An 18,100-nucleotide genomic window follows, 5' to 3' on the forward strand; every position below is an offset into this window, starting at 1 on the left:
TGTAAAAATCTTCCCAGTATTTATAAGATGCATGCAAAAACAGTTCGTATTTTGCATGAAAAAAATACTCCACATATACATTTCCACCCATTGCATTAAAGCATTGGGGGTCATTCCGAGTTGATCACTCTCTGCCGTTTTTTTGCAGCGCAGCTAACAGGTTACTACTGCGCATGCATATGCACCACAATGCACAGGCGCGTCGTACGAGTACAAAGTAGATTGTTGCTGGGCGATGGATTTAACAAAGAATCCATTCGCACAGCCGATTGCAAGGAGATTGACAGGCAGAGGGCGTTTGTGGGTGGCAACTGACCGTTTTCAGGGAGTGTTTGGAGAAACGCAGACATGTCCAAGCGTTTGCAGGGTGGGTGTCCGACGTCAATTCCGGGACCAAAAAGACTGAAGTGATTGCAAGGGCTGAGTAAGTCCATAGCTACTCAGAAACTGCAAAAACATTTTCGTCCCGCTCGGCTGCAAACGCATTCGCACACTTGCAAAGCGAAAATACACTCCCCCGTGGGCAGCGACTATGCGTTTGCACGGCTGCTAAAAGTAGCTAGCGAGCGATCAACTCGGAATGACCCCCATGGTCTATCCAGGAGCAAATTGTTACTATTTTTTTTTCAATATTATTTGCTTCTAAGGGCCCTACACACTTGGTGATTTGGCCGATTTTGACGACCAATGATATAATCATTGGCCAATTTTTCATCAAAGTTTTTTACATACACACTGAACGATTTTTATGGCCGATTTGGATGATATGACATTACATTACATCGATATCATCCAAATTGGCTTGCGTGAATAAATGATGATCGACCAACGATGAACAACATCGTTGATGTATCCACACTGAAAGATATGAACAATTTATTGTTTATTTTTTAACGATATCGTTCATATCATCTTTCAATATCGCCGAATGTGTGTAGGGCTCTTAAGCCTTCATAAGCCGCAATCTCCTGATTAGTTTATGGGGGAGAGGTATCAAACCTTGGTAAGAGATAAAGTCATACTTGCCTACCTGACCCTCTCCATGAGGGAGAAAATGCTCTGTTCCTGGACTTTCCTGGTAATGTATGATTACCATCACCTGTGGTGAGCTAGTTAATTGATAAGAAAGGTGTTTCACCACAGGTGATGGCAATCATACATTACCAGGAAAGTCCAGGAACAGAGCATTTTCTCCCTCATGGAGAGGGTCAGGTAGGCAAGTATGGATAAAGTGGAGAGAGTTACAGGGGTCTATTTACTAAGCTTTGCCGCTGTAGCGCTTCCTGCTACACCTTTTTACCAGGGTGAAACAGGAAGCAGTAACAACGAGATGTGTGAATATTAGTTTGCCGATCCCCACCAGACCCCACAGCGCATTAGCCTAGTACTGATGCACTGTGTCTCTCCTCCTGGCCGAATCACTGGGTATGCGCGAGATCTCCTATGCAGCCCGGAGCCAACAGTCGCTGCAGGTAGGAACAGAACTGTCCCTGCAGTGGTGATGGGGCAATGTCTACAGCTGTCAGAAGTTAGTACCACTGACCGTTCATACACTGTCTGGCAAATCAGCACGCTATTTTGTCGATAGCCCCCCATCATGTAACACACACTACCGCAGTCACACATGGGGGAGAAGCGGTATCAGCACACATAACCACTTCTCTCCCCATATCGACCCTTCCTATATCTATCCCTTTATCTCCAGCCACTTTATCTCTCTCCAAGGCTTAGTACATAGGCCCCTAAGTACAAGCCAAACAGCTCCTAACCATCCTTTTGCAGGCTGTGTTTGATCTTAATCCCTCTCCACTTTATCCCTCTCCAAGGTTTGATACATTGCCCCCTATTTATGCGTAGTAGAGGTGACTTTGTGGTAGATGCTAGATTCAAGTGGCCTAAGGGACCTTTTATGTCAAGGGGAGGAGCCATGACACAAGGGGGAGGAGCTAGGCCACCAAGATAGTTCCTCTACTATCCACGCAACCAACTATTACCTTTAGTAACCCGGTGGCGAGCAAAGTGAGCCACCGAGCCCGAAGCGTGGCGAGCGAAGCGAGCCCGCGGGGGTACATTTTGGGTACCCTGTTTGGCCATGGCTCCTCCCCCTGGTGATGTGGCTGTGCCCCCTGGTGACGTCAGAGGTCCCTTACCCCACTCCGATTTAGAACCAACCGTGACTTTGTAGAAACCACTTTTTTTTCCTTGAGTGTATTTCTAAATAACTTTATTTGTAGAAATGTTTTAAAGTGTGCGACTAAACGTACATTTTATTTTCTTCTTGATGGTATTCTCCCTGTTTATAAACAACTCTACTAATATTTTGCATGTGCAGGTTGTAAATCTATCACATTCTGAAAATTGGCTGAGAAATGGAGTTATTGGGATGCAGAAATCACACTTTCAGATGCAGACTCTATAATGAGGTCTGGCAAGTAAGAAAATGGCATCCTTATCTGGCTGCTTGTATTGATAATGTTTGCTTTTCTTTGAAATTTAATGAATGTCCACACGGACAAAGAGCCCTTTAAATCAATCCACTGAAGCAAATGGAGGGTCCCAGTGACCATTTGCAGAGTGACATTTTAATTTAATCAATAAAACTGACCACAGAATAACAAGTTACCAGATAAGGAAGACAAATCATGACAGCACCTACCATGGTTTCCACCAACACAATTTCCTTTCAAGTAACTTCAATGAAAGAAAAATAAAATTTTGGGAAGCAAGTGTGTAATGACTTTTCGATGAGCAGAATAGGAAGACAGTGTGTTCATTAGGGAAACAGTATATTAAAAATCTAAACACTCGTACTATAGACTGTGGGCCCTGATGTACAAGTGTTTTCCTAGCGTTTACTCTTTCGTTTGGGAAGCTTATTTGTGCCATTATTTGCTTAATTCGTCATATAAAACTAAGCAAAGACTTACATAGGGAGCAAAGTAATATCCAATTTTTGTACAGATTTTCCATTTAAAAATTGTTCCTTATTTCTGTCTGATGTACTGATCTGTAAGGATTTATTTAGGCAACCAGTATTTTTCTAAAGTCTGTGGAACTATAAATCACCACTTGCCATGCCAGTCATTAATTACCTAAATTGGCTCTAATTTGACCCCTTTTGGCTCTTCATTCAATGGTGAGAGCCAAGGTAGATTCATTTGGGACAGATGTAATAAGCCTCGGAGAGTGATAAAGTGGAGAGAGAGATAAACTGCCAACCTATCAGCTCAAAACTGTTATTTCTTTAAACACAGCCTGTAACGTGGCAGTTAGATGCTAATTGGTTAGTACTTTATCTCTCTCCACTTTATTACTCTCCAAGGCTTAGTGCATCTCCTCGATAGTGTCTGGACCTATCTTTGGAACCAGTGTAGTAGTGTAGTAGACCCATATGTTCATCCACAAGGTCATTAAAGGCTGTAAAAGTTACTATGCAAACTAATAGCTTCCTATTGGTCCATCTGGTCATACTTCCTCTAGGTATGTGTGCCGTGTGTCACACATTGAGAGGGCACGAAAGAGCCACACCAGGGCCCAGTGATTACTCTAATATCCCTGTCACACAGAAATGCAAATTCCCGTGTAAAGAAGTTCTACGTGGTAATTTGCCAATAAACACGGGCCCTTGTTCTGTGTGAGTCAACCTGGGTTGAAATTCCCATGACTTCGACCCAGGAATTTACCAGGGTTGACCCTTTCACACAGACTAAAGGGTCTATTGACTAAGCCTTGGATGGAGATAAAGTGGACGTAGCTAAAGTACCAGCCAATCAGCTCCTAACTGTCATTTTTCAAACCCAGTCTTTGACATGACAGCTAAGAGCCAACTGGCTGGTACTTTATCTCCATCCAAGGCTTAGTAAATAGATCCCATACCCATTTTCCGTTTTGATCCACAAATTACCGGGTAGAAATTCTTGTGCCGGTAATTGGCTTGTCTGTGTGAAAGGGGGGTCAGGCAGGGACAGGCAAAACTACCCGACACTGAAATGCCGGGTAAATGCTGGGATTTTCAGACACTTCTGTCTGAACAGGGTATAAAATGGCTTGTTCGTGACAGATAACATTCTCCCTGAAGATTAGGTGCATGTTAGTAGTGTTTAGCTACAGTATGTGCTTTACAATTCTAGAAAGTCTGCCGCAGTCTGGGTATCTGTGCTTTGTCATTCTGCTTCCTGAGGCTGCTGCTGAAATGCCACCTTTTCATCAAAAACATTTCTACACCATTATTGTACACTGTAAAAGATAAAAGTTGTCACTTTAAAGATCTAAATCTACCGATATTTTAGAAACCACCAACTTAGTCTTCTGCAGGAATAAAATGGTTATTTAGGAAGGTAGCTCCCCTCTATATATATCAAGGATGCGGATGGCATGTGATAAAATCAACTGAATCTACACTGCGATAATTGATTACATTGCACAGATGTATCAACTATCGCATGCAGGTGACAATCCTCATCGGGATATTTTTTTAAAAAAATACAACAATGTCCGGCTGCACATGCACCGCCACCGCTGTCATCGCCACTACAGCCGCCACCGGTGCAACCCCCCCTGCGCCACCTGACCCCCAACCCCATGGTAAATATACTTACTAGTCCAGGGAACCGGTGATCGCTGCTCTTGCAGGGCTGCCGGGCATCGAATCCTGTCTGCTGCTGTGACCCCCAGTGCTGTAAAGTGAGCTCCTATTTCGCATCGGTGCACCGATCACCGGCTCCTGGGACTGGCAAGTATGTTTTTTTTTTTTTCACCAGTGATCAGCTTGTGTGTCCATCGGACACACAGAGCTGATCACACAGGCCAGGTCCCACACAGCTTTCTCTGCTGGGGGGCAAAAAAAGCTGTGCAAAAGGCTGCATATTGCAGTGCTGCCCTGTGATTTCGCCAGCCTGAGCTGGCATTATTATCACAGGGCACACTTAAGTGTTTTTTTTACATAGATTCTTTTTTTTTTAGTAAATTTAGCCATATCGCATTTCCCATTATAAGTATGGGAAATGCGATGTGTGTTACTAAAAAATGACAATAAAATGGTTTGGAGCAGTTTTTCATGAAAACGGCTCCAAATGCCCTTTAATACATTGGAGTGATGCTAAAATAATGTGAAAAGGGAGTGAAAACATCCTTTTTCACATTATTTTAGTCAAAATAATGTTAATAAATAGGCCCGTAAATCTGTACATAGCATTCTGATGAAACACAAGTGAGTATGACTTTATGACCAAGTAGAATCATTAATGTTTACTGTTGGTAAAGCGCATCATATATTATATTACTAACATGAATTATAGTCACTTATGCCACTGTGTTTCTATTTAATATTCTGCAATAAAATGAACTGTTTAGTTACCCATACATTTAGAACAGGACTCTACACAGGTCATGGACCGATGCCCTTGAGTTTCTTTGTTACAGCCCATAAATCACTAGTTTTCTGTCCCTGAATACATAATTTGTCCATGAAGATGAAGGATTCCTGTCTTTGTTGCAGTAAATGATTTATGGAAATTGTGAGAACAGCACACTTGTCTGCCCCCCCCAGTGAGAATCGGATATGTGCATTCTACGAGAACTAATTAATTAATTTTAAGTAACATAGGATATTTGCTCCCTTTCAATAAATATTTCTCAGCTTACCCAGACAATGGAATCCTGCCTTATCTTACAATGTATTTATTTGCTTGTTCATAATAGTTATATAAAGATGACTAGAACCCTTATAACTGCACAGTAAGAAATTGGGATAGAACGGAGGAAAAAAATGAACAGCTGCGGAGGAAATGTCATCAAACAGGCATCATTCGACAAAAATCTTTATCTTCTTTCCACACATTGGAGGAAGGAGTTTAATGCTACACCACCTTAAAAAGTTTAACTAATTTCATTCATTCGTTCATTGTCTTCAAATTAGGCCTACTTGCTTAACTATAAATTATTAGGTACATTATGGTAAAGTAGCACAAAACCAGTTTTAAAATTGTGAGACTTAATTCCCACGATGATGCTATCTGTCTGACTTCATTCATATGCGTGGTGGCTATTTGCATATGAAAACAGGCATTCGTGTGCACTGTAGTTGAAGAAATACAAATGAAAAGCTTGTTTAACTCACAATCTATACATGTGTTACTGAGTTTTCTGGCATTATATTATAATCATAAAATATTTACAAATGTTTCCATTACATCAAGTAATCTACTTTATATGCCATTACTACATGGGCTAATTTGTTGTAAAAAAAACCCCAGAAACACTATGTAAATATGAACTGGCCACAGAAGAATTCGTTTTTATTCTCCCCCCCCAAAAAAAAATAAATAAATATATAAATAACACAAAGTACAATTTTAATCTGATGGTGTAGAAATATCTTTTCATCTTTGTGCATATTATGCATACTTGCCTACTCTCCCGGAATGGCCGGGAGGCTCCCGAAAATCGGATGACCCTCCCGGCCCCCCGGAAGAGCAGGCAAGTCTCCCGGAATCAGGGGTCCCCCTGCCCGTCCGCCCACTTAGTGTGTAAAGTGGGCGGTCCGGGCAGTTGATGACGCGATTCTTGCTGAATCGCGTCATCATAGCCACGCCCCCTGCAGTGTAATGCCGGGGATCGCGGCATTACAGAGTGGGGGGCGTGGCTTAAAGGATGTGCCGCGGTAACTCCGCCCCCGTCCTGCCCCTGCTCCACCCCCGTCCCGCCTCCGGTCCACCTCCTCCCCATGTCACATCCCTCCCCTGCCCCCCTGCTGAGCCTAGCCGACCTGGCTGCTCTCTCCTGCAGAGAGCAACCAGAATGTCGGCATGTATGATATTATGTGGGTTTTGGATTGTGAGATTTTTATCGCACCTAACAGTAGACCAGTGGTTCCCAAACTGTGTGCCCAGGCACCCTGGGGTGCATCAGGACACTTGCAGGGGTGCCTTGGATTGGTGATCCAGGACAAATGTAAATTATTTATGATCAGTGTAATAGGCAAAACCAGTGCTGGTGGCTGCCAATCAGACAATATGTGGACAAACAGAAGCAATTCCTGTCCCACACCACACAATTGAACCTAAGGATGACACATAAACACAATTTACTTAATTTAATATTTATTCTAAATCTCTCAATAAAAATTTTTTGGCATAGGGGTGCCGTGAAAACAATTCTGATACTCTAGAGCGCCGTGATTCAAAAAAGTTTGGGAACCACTGCAGTAGACATAGTTTTGATCATTGTGGGTAAATATGTCTGTGTAATCTGATCAGATTATCTATCTACATTTCTGTCTCAGGGTGGAGATTGGGATAGTTATGAGAGTGTGTCATTGTGGCCGCCGTTTCGTAGGCGTGGTCCGGCCAACGCAGGCGTGGTCGGACCGAACGTGGTGCGGGCCGCAGTGGCTGCATGATGTCATTCGCAGCCGCTGCGCGCCAGGGAGCAAGGAGCTAAAGTTGCGCTGGCCGGGAGTTACTCCTGAAGTGCAAAGGCATCGCCGCTGTGCGATGCCTTTGCACTTCTGCGGGGTGGGGGGCCGCTCTGACATGCAGGGCGGCCCCCCGCATGTCAGGGAACATGATCGTAGCTGTGCTAAATTTAGCACAGCTATGATCAACTCGGAATAACCCGGTAAACTCTAATAAGTGGACGGGTTTTTGAGGGAGCTTTCTAAGATAAATAGTCTGTGGGAGTGTCTGTTCGGGTGTGGTAGGGAATCCCAGAAGTGGGGAAAGGGATGGGAGAAGTATGGGAGGCAGTCATGTTGCCGGCTGCTGGGATCCCGGCGGTCAGGATACTGACGCCGGAATCCCGACACTCAGTGAAATGCCGGTGGTCGGAATCCTGACCGCTGCATGGATCGACCACTTGGGTGATGGTCCACACCACCACCCAAGGGGGAATAGATTAATGTGGCGACCAAAGGTTACCACCATGCCCGAAGCGGGGCGAGCACAGCAAACCCATGAGGGGTCACTCTGCGCTTGTCGGCGGTATTCCGGCGTCGGCCTGCTGAACGCCGGGATCCCGACGGCTGGGATATCATGCTGATTCCAGAAGTATTGCAGGCTGCAGTTAAAGATGGCTATACCAGTGGCAAGGTGTAAGTCAGAGGTAGATCTAAGGGAGAGTATTTTGAGATGAGGTTTAAAATGAAAGAAGAGGTGGTGTTGTTGAGGGCTTTGTAGATAGGATGAGTCATTTGAATTGGATACTGGAGGATATATGGGGCTAGTGTCAGGATTTGCTGAATAATGTGGTAAACACTGAGCATGGAGGAGAGAAATATTAGTTTTACAGTACCTCTGCATTTAGGACAAACTGAAGTGGGAAATGAGTGAGGCGAGTCCCTTATAGGGGGAGGTTGCAGTAGTAGAGGTGGGAGACGATGAAATAATTGCCAAGAGTTTTGAGTGCTCTGTGGAACATATTTACCTATTTAGAATCAAAGTTTACCAAAAGGTAAACTTTGATTCTTAATAGAAAAATCTGTTCCACAGAGCACTCAAAACTCTTGGCCATTCTTTCATCATCTCTGACCTCTACTACTGAAAGCAAAAGTGATTGGATGAATCATGCTGGAAGTACAAAGGAAAATTACATATGTCATCAAATGATAAATATCACAAGGCTTCATCTGTAGAAAACTTATGGGGGAATTCAATTCATCCAATTAGCCCAAAAGGCAGCCCGGTGGTGTCACTTAACCGGGATTTTTTTTCAGGATCCCAATAAGTGCCTTGTTTTTTGTGATTGTAGCTAGTTTTCATGAACTTCTCATGGATCCTAGGTGTTTTCACCCGAAAACAGGTAATTTTTCGGGCGGTAAAAGGGAGTTTAACTGGATTGCCTGGAAAAAAAAAATCATGGTAAAGTCCCATTTTTACCCTGCCCCCCTATAAAAACATTACCATGGACAATTTAAGTCTTCCCTATATGTGTTTTGTGAATAATGTCACAGAATGATCTTGTATTTTAGCAATAACCTCACACTTACAAGCAAAAAAATCCAATTTGCTATTACAATAAAACAGTACAATCATGATTTAATTTCTTATGATTTTATTAACAAACATTATGTACATTGTTCAGTATATGACTTGTAAGGATGGCAATACTGAATTGGACACGTATTCTATGCTAAGTAGACATACTGTATAAACATATGACATTCAATAAGTGCAGTCACACGCAACACTTACACAGAAGGTCCAGAGTAGTCTTCAACAATTACACTTTTCTTACATCAATAATGAATTTAAGTTGAATCTAGACAAAACATTTGGGAGTATATTCAAGAACAGCAACAATCAGAAGCCTTCTCGCATTTGTCTACCCTTCAATAGACTGATAACAGAAGGTAACAGTTAAGTGATTGGCTGCTACATGTCACTCTGTAAGTTTGCCCTAACAGTAGTAAACAGCACCTGAAGTGTAATTAAAACCCCTAATAAAAGGTTAGCGTATGCCTAGGTGGGGAGGGGAGGGGGGGGGGGGGGGGGGTTGAGGTTGGGGGTCAGAGGGTCATATTACTTTTTGGTGTCAATATAGTTTTTGGAATTGATTTTACTGATTAAGAGATTGGACACCAAATTGGTCTAGTGTTGCAGATCCTGAGATCTATGTATTTACGTTGAGTTATGTCAAATAATGTGTCATTTTAATCTGTTATTATACAGCACTTGCTATCTGCATCATTAGAATGAATCTAATTACTGACCTCAAAGCTATTTTCCATTGCAATACATACTTTTCATATTATTTATCATGCTATATATATAACATAAAGCATAATCTACATGACTCATTTTGCCAATGTACTGTACAATCCAACAAATGCATTATACCCCCATTTAAACAACATAAGTAATTAGTTCTCCCCTGTACTACGTCATTCGTGTCTTTTTCCTATATACACATTCAAAACTGCAGAATAAATAGTAGATCAGACCGCTCTATACACATTTTGTGGAAATGTCACACATTACCCATGCATGGGATACATGCACGTCTGTCCTTTGTCTTCTGTAACTACCACTGGGTTCAGTATGATTTCCTGGTTCTATTCCCACTCTATGGGTGTCGTTGATACCCACGAGTGTTAATAGTCCTGTTGCATCGGTATTCCGGCTTCTGGTAATGCCAGCTGTCGGAAATTACGGCGTCGGTATATTGACCGCCGGGGATCCTGACAGCCGGAAAATTAAATGTATACCCTACCACTGAGTTATTGTTCTGGAAACTGAGTGTCACATAAATGAAAAGCTGGGAAGGTCCCTTGACAGAGATGTCAAAGTTGGCACACAATGGACAAATGTAACAAGTTTATTGAGAACCAATCAACAGTCCATAGGGCCTGCCTACAATAAAGAAATAGAAAAAAGAAAATATTTATATAAATAAGGCATTGGAATCTGGCAGTCAATAAGAAAAGTCAATAAAATTCCTTAAGGAATATGAAGTTTATATACAATTATCAGTCTGTGTTTTGAAATAGAAGTCCTTTGCCATCAGGCACTGTTAGCTTGAGTGGAAACTAGAGGACTCTGACTCTGTGGAGACGGATGAGAGCCCAGCACGCTTTTTTGACAGTATTTTCAAACTAGATCCTCTGCTGACAGATGTCAGGGCGTTCTGGGCAGATGTCTTAAATTTGGCTCCGAGGAAAGCGTACAAGATTGGGTTGAGGCAGCAGTGGAAAAAGGCTAGGGCTTCCGTGATGGAGATCCACTTGTGGATGGTGTTATCCAGGCTGCAATCTAACTTGATGACTCCAAGTAAAGCAAAAGTATCTATAGTGAGACAGATGTAATAAGGGAGCCAACAGGCAAAGAAAGCCAAGATGAGAATGACAGTGGTCTTCAAGGCTTTGCGTTTTTGATGACCTTTTGAGTGTGACAACTTTGAAATGATGACACAGTAGCAAGTTAATATGATGAGTCCAGGCAACAGAAGACCAACTGTGATGTGGAGAAAACGGAATCCAATGGTCCAGTTATCCCTGTCCTCAAATGGATAGATACGGTCACATACGTAGGAATCTCCTACATCAGTCACACTGGAAAACACTACGTCGGGCACAGTTAACAATATAGCTGGAAGCCACACTCCAGCATACACAATTTTTTCAGCTAAAAGTTTCCTGGACCCCTGGCTATTGGTGGCATGAACAATTGCCAAGTATCGGTCCAGACTGATAAACGCCAAGATCAAGACACTGCTATACAAGTTGACTGTGTAAATGACATGGATGGCTTTGCACAAAAATTCCTTGAAGTACCAACCAATAGCAGCATCCACAGACCAAAATGGAAGTGTAAAGACAAACAAGAGGTCAGCAACTGAGAGATGCAGTCTGTACTTGTCAGTCATAGTTCTGGATTTCTTTTGATAGCCCATGACCAACACCACCAATCCATTGCCAATTATTCCAAGCAGAAAGATGAATGAGTAGATGGTGGGCAGAAAGATTCGATTGAAGTCATTGTTCTCTTCTGCGTAGCATGGGCCCTGCAAATCAAAATCACCATCCAGCTCATTTACATAGGTGCTGTTTTCTTCTGTCACATTTATTTCAATTGATCCAGAGAACTGTGAAGACAAAACAAAAATGAGTTAGCTTTCAGTACAAACTCTTCATCCAAAATACATTAAAACCATGTATGCAGAATACATGGCCAATGAACTGTAATTCAAGTGGTTTGTATATAAGGAATTAGAAAATAACTAGCCAGAATGGACTACCACTCCCCCAATATCACAGGTGATCAAGAAAGGTCTAGGTATGAAGACATGAACATTAGCTTCTGATAGAGTTGTGCTATATTGTTACAGACCATCTGTGCTTTGACTCGCAAACATTACCCTACCTACAATATGTTTCTCATTTCATCAGTTGGGAGTACTTGTGTTATAGAAAGACATGCAAATATTATAGTTGAAAGGTTTTGTCCAAAAATCCAAATGCAAACAAATCCCTATTTAACCTTCAGCTGGCAGATGCTGAGTGACAGATAACAAGACACAAGCTAAACTATAGAAACACAGAGCACAAGCTACACGCAGGCTGTAAGAACACTCCAGACACACAGCCTTGCGCAAAACCCAGGGAGGGAGAACAAAAGAAAAGCACCAGGCAGAGCATTATGAGAGTTGTAGTTCAACAACAGCTGGTAAAAGTTTTATTGGGCTTACACAACTCACACGATTCAAACCACACAGGGAGAATTCAAGCTTATACGTCAGGGAACTGAAAAACAACGCTGCGTAAAGGTGTAGTATGCTAGTAGCGAGTTCCTTATTGTGCCTCAATGATTCCTTGCAGCATGGTGTATTATGTTCTCATTCTGCATTTACACAGAACTCCTATTACAATGTAATGAGCATTAACTCACTATATGCTGGAGACAATGGCGAAATGAATGTAAAGTGTGTACAGGTCCAACTGCTAACATTATATTTGGAAAATCAGAAAGAAAGCACATTCATTAGAAATGTAGAACAGTCTTTAAATTATATCCCCTGTGTGTGAGCCCTTTGATAGGATTACCCTGCATTCACAATATCCCATTAGTGATTATTACACTATAAGTGATATATCTGTAGCTAAAGTGACAGGTGTGGCATTGCACTAATAACTTATAATGGGAGTGAACTGGTGCCCTCTAGTTGTGGATCATATCTGTTTTATTTTTGCACAATTTCCTGAATGCTGTAGTAAGCTTGTGTTACACAGCAGCAAATACCTGTAAAGGGAAGTGGATTACACACATCCAACGGTTCTAGGGCAGCAACATAAAAGGGAGCGGGATTTTTAAAACCACTTAAAAAGCAACATAGAAAATGTATAATGGGAAAAGTGGCACTGACCATGATAGGACAATAGGATTACACTAGCAATATAATAAATGTTTGCACTAACTGTAATAGCACTGCTGCCTTGCACTATCTGAATGGTTTTCTATTGTAACAATTCACTGTAGCTGTAACTCTCAGCATCTCCCTGAGAACCAGCTATAACCAAACATCATTTACTGTATAGTACAGATTCTTTAAAACTCTGCAACTCAATGACACTGAATATGCTGAGCTCTGTCTTTAAACTGCTTGGTGCTTTCCAAAAGGCAAGTAATGTAACTTACAGTCCACATGCATAGAACTCAGTTCTCAGCGCAGAATACATATACAGTACCAGGGGCTTTTTAAACCTCTCATCTCTTTTTTCCACAGCTATAGGAGAAACTGAAATCAGCTACATTTATAAAACTCCATTTGGACAGAAACAAAACAGAATTATAGCTGATATTTGGCAATAACAAAACAAGATCTCCCCTGGATATATATCCAACCAGCATCTTAGAAGTTACAGTGTATATAGCTGGCCATCATTTGCTGATAGCCCATGCAGTGTACCTGGCACTCACACATCCACTGCCCCATACCAGAACAAAGTACACTGAAAAACATAGCAGCATAAGGTATAGCCAGTGGCACACACTTTATATCAGCAAACACCTCCTATTCCAAGTTTGGGCACCCTGTGTGTCTGGTGGCACTACAAGTTCCAACGTGTCCTATTGATGGGTACTGCTGGGACATGTAGTTTAACAACAGATGGAAAGTCAAATACTTTGTATAATTAAGACACCCAGTAGGTGCACCGCAAATACTAGACTGAGTATATCACAAGCACGCGCGGATAACTACCAAAAATATGTTAATAATAATAATGTTCTCTTATATTTACTTTAAAAATCCCATTAACGCATGAGATCATTGATCATTATGCATCAGACATTACTACAGTCCATGATAAACTTTTAGAGCACAATCTGGAACAAGTTCTAGTTATGTATCTCATACATTCCAAAACTAAACCAACATCTGGTCTAGAAACTGACACGAAAATCATGATCACAATTAAAATTGCATCAAAACCATCACTGCTTAACCAATGTGCCTATCATTGCACGCTCCCAAATGGCATCAGAGTGAATGAGCAACCGCATGTAAAAACTTCAGTACTTACGTATTCCATGTCTGAGATAAATCCTTCAGCGTTTAGGAAGGATCTTATAGGCAACAGTTATTCAGCGTGCTGCTGAGAATGAACTGAGTGTAAGCTGCATGCTGCAGAGCTATATATAAGTACCCACCCATCTGCCTCCCGTCCAATGTCCTGAGCCTTCTTACATACAATAGCTGCTAATTTTACTGTCACACTACCTCCTGTTGTTTATCCTGCAGCTGGCAAAAAAGGGGAGACTTTTTTTTGTTTTAAGATACGCATCTGCAAAAAACATCAGATACCAAATAACACTCAACAACATGTACCTTAAAGAGACTGCCAGTCAATTTCTATGTGGCACTTAGGCAGGGCACGCTTATTGTTCCATTGCTGCTGAGTGTATGTAACAAAGCCATACATTTCTAGCTACATTCTGCAGTTCAAGTACACAGCTCTAAATGTAACTTATTCATTTTAATACTTCAGACAGGTGAATTTTTTTTTACATGTGAAGATTGAAAAAGTCACGACTGCATATTTGTGTATGTGTGTAATTTGTGAATACAATGAAAATACTGAACTCCTTCTGGTAACATCACAATTCATCAGATACCATTTACAAGAATTTATTTATATTACCAAAATTAGTGTACTTTTATAGACATATCTCAGTTCACTATTATAGACACACAATATCTACATTCACTATTATATACATATCTCAGTTCACTATTATAGACATATCTCCGTTCACTATTATAGACAGATCACAGTTCAAGTAAACACCTGATGTGAAAATCTAAGACAGAAAGATACAAATATAAATTACAAGGTAGGCTGTTTATTGTAGATTATACACCAACCCTATAAAGGCTCACACGCATTAGGTAAAAATCAGCTATTGTCTCTATATAACCTCCGACTATGCTCAGATCCCCCTCCCCTGTGTGTTATTTAATTAGGCTGCAGCTATAAAATGTCTATTTGTACTAGAAACGCACATGCAAATACTGCTGGAACGCAAACTGCTATTATTTTCTGTACTTAGGGGGACATTTGCTAAGTAGTGATAAGAGCAGAGAAGTGAGCCGGTGAAGAAGTTGCCAATGGCAACCAATCAGCACTGAAGTAACATCTATAATTTACATATTATAAAATTATGCAGAGCTGCTGATTTGTTGATGGGGCAACTTCTCCACTCTTATCACTGCTTAGTAAATGTCCCCCTTAAATGCCTTAAGGTCTCATCTTTTGTAAGTAAATGAATAAGGTTTTTGCCACTGGGAAGCATGGATATGGTTCACTGTAGCACTTGGTATTAAGTTTTAGTCATGTAACTACCACATATATCATAGTGCTGGATAACTATTGTAACATTTTAATTTAATATTGTTGCCACTGTCTGTGCACTTAACATAACAGCCACCTGAAGCTGAAGCTATTTTGTGTGAAAAGTGACAGTGTGAGGGCTTTTGTTTTGTGACACCTGTGCTGGAATTCAAATCCGTTGTTTTGTTATCAATAACTGTACAGGACAGGTCAGTGTCCACCTCACCCGAGGGTATCGGGGGTGCAGGATGCCCAGGCTTCTGTAGAGGGTATCTGGATTGTAGGTTGACAATAATTAGGTTGACAGTCAGTTGACCACTGTTGGTCAACATTGACATGGTAGACACATGAAAAAGGTTGACACATAAAAATTGTCGACACGGGACAGGTTGACACATGAAAAGGTCGACATGTCTGTTTTAAAATATATATATTTTTAACTTTTTCATACTTTACCATCCACGTAGACTACACTTGGGAATACCTTGCCCGCAGCATGGCGAGCGAAGCAAGCCATACAAGGGGACGCTGTGCACCAATTGGATTTCCTGGTCATGTTACACAAAAAACGACACCAAAAAAGTATAGAAAGTAATGTCGACCTGTTTATGTGTTGACTTTATTTATGTGTCGACCATGTCAATGAAGACCAATAGTGGTCGACCTATTGACTGTCGACTTAAGTCAGGTGGACCCATTGATCCATAACCCTGTAGAGGAACCAGGTATGCACAGTGTGTTGTGATGAAGTCTCCTGACCAGATCCCCCCACACAGATCCTTTGCCCCTGGTCTAGCTCCAAATGAAACAGCCTCACTTGGGTACCTCCAGATTTGCAGTAAGAGTCTCTGGCAATATTAGTATTTTGGTTCTGGCTGCTGGGTTTGATTATCCTAAACATGAATATACCCTGGCAATTGCCTGAGACTAGGATAAGGCAGGGAAGGCAGATGCTGAGGGTGCACCAAAGCTGTAGGTCACAAATCAGCAATAAACCTTTTATTGTTTCTGCTACCTCCCAGTTTCCCATGTCCTCAGATTCAGATTTAACTGTTAATTCCCAGTGTGCACCGCTTTATCATTCTGTTAATATTAGGAGTAGGGTAGTGATAAATCCCCCTTAGCGTAAAGGGTCAGTGTGAGATAAATGTCTTAAGTGCTTAAACACTTTGTCCTGCATTGATGCCTTATAACAATTGGACTAATTTGCTAGAATGTTAATAACCTGCCAAGACCACTCAGGGGTCTAGTACTGTAGGGAGTGAAACATGCTGCCACGGTCACATTAAGGAGGGGAGTTATTACCCTACTGAGAGCAATGTATACACCTAGAGCTTTGAATCACACCCTTCTATTGCATGACTGAACCTTGACAACCCAAATGGATATAATATTTATATATAATTCGCTATGTGTGATTGACTGATTTAGTTTTTTGTTGTAATTACATTTGAATTATATATTAACCTAATCTACACAATATTGTTAAATGTAATATTTTAAAGGCTAAAGGGGGGTACACATGGTGAGATCCGTGCTTAAAGTTTAAAGGGGGGTACTCACGGAGCGATCGCTGCTTAAAATCTAAGCAATCTGACTAGATTGCTTAGATTTTAAGCAGCGATCACTCTGTGTGTACCCCTCACAGCGCTATTGCTGGTGCTAGATTGGCCTGCATGCAGGTCAATCTAGCAGGTCGCTCACTTCACCCGCCCCCCCCCCCCCGCCGTCTCCCCCCGCACACTCAGCACACATCGCGCTGTGCTGAGCGGGGGAAGAGATGTGTGCTGAGCGAACCGCTCAGCACACATCTCTCACCAAATCGGCCTGTGAATACGGCCCTTAAGCAATCTGACTAGTTTGCTTAGAATTTAAGCACGGATCTCTCGAGTGTATTCCCCCCAGCGCCCCCTATCGCCGGTGCTAGATGTAGCCTGCATGCAGGCTCAGTCTAGCAGGTTGCTCACTTCAGCGCTGTGTGAAGTGAGTGACCCCCCCCCCCCCCTCTCATTTAGCACACATCGCGCTGTGCTGAGTGGGAGGAGAGATGTGTGCTGAGCGGTCTGTGATAGATTGATCAGCACACATCTCTTTAGTGTGTACCCCCCTTTACACTATACTTGATGGCCATTATCACTTGAATAATTCACTATCTATCAATGGACCAATGGTTCATTCTGTATGAGTGATACTGCTGTGAAACTCATTTAAGAATTTTAAAAAATAGTATTAACAATAATAATTTTTATGTCTGTGTCGCATATGGTTTCTGCTTCTGAAATTATAGAGAAGCAGCCATTATCTAGTAATTATCTTTAATGATTATAATTATCCTGTATTGATAATGATACACCTTGGAATCAAGATATAAATCGAAACTGTGATAAAAATGGTAGATACTGGAGATACCCCCAGCAGGTGTTATGTATATGGAACCTTTGCTGAGCTACTCCCATCAGTTCTGGATAATGAGAGCTGGAAGAAAAACAATTGCTAGCTTTTGTTACAGTGGGCATTTGCTTGTTTGTGCTTTTGTTGTATTATTATTAATGGGTGAGGTACAGTTGGCTCTGCAATTGTCTGAGTATGTAGGGAAGGGCATGCTTTCACTTGTAGTTCCACATCATCTGGAGAGGCACTGGGTTTCCTACCTCTGCTATATATTATATCAGCAATACAAAAGTGCATAGCTTTGGCTAATTTAATGATTCCTTGAGTAAAATAAAATGCAATTTAAAAAAAGATTTTTAGGGCAATCTCTGTTGCTTTTATGGGGTG

General features: G+C 41.6%; 1 protein-coding gene across 1 annotated transcript; it reads right to left on the reverse strand.

Moving 5' to 3' along the window:
• Positions 1–9,031: 9,031 nt before the first annotated feature.
• On the reverse strand, positions 9,032–14,086 carry CXCR4 (C-X-C motif chemokine receptor 4). The gene is made up of 2 exons (XM_063933717.1): positions 14,015–14,086; positions 9,032–11,577 (listed from the first exon to the last, which is right to left on the reverse strand). The coding sequence occupies exons 1-2, from the start codon at positions 14,021–14,023 to the stop codon at positions 10,507–10,509; spliced, it is 1,080 nt and encodes a 359-aa protein (XP_063789787.1). The 5' UTR covers positions 14,024–14,086; the 3' UTR covers positions 9,032–10,506.
• Between the last annotated feature and the right edge of the window lie 4,014 nt (positions 14,087–18,100).

Source organism: Pseudophryne corroboree, chromosome 7 (assembly GCF_028390025.1).
Source record: "Pseudophryne corroboree isolate aPseCor3 chromosome 7, aPseCor3.hap2, whole genome shotgun sequence".
NCBI classification, from domain to species: domain Eukaryota; kingdom Metazoa; phylum Chordata; class Amphibia; order Anura; family Myobatrachidae; genus Pseudophryne; species Pseudophryne corroboree.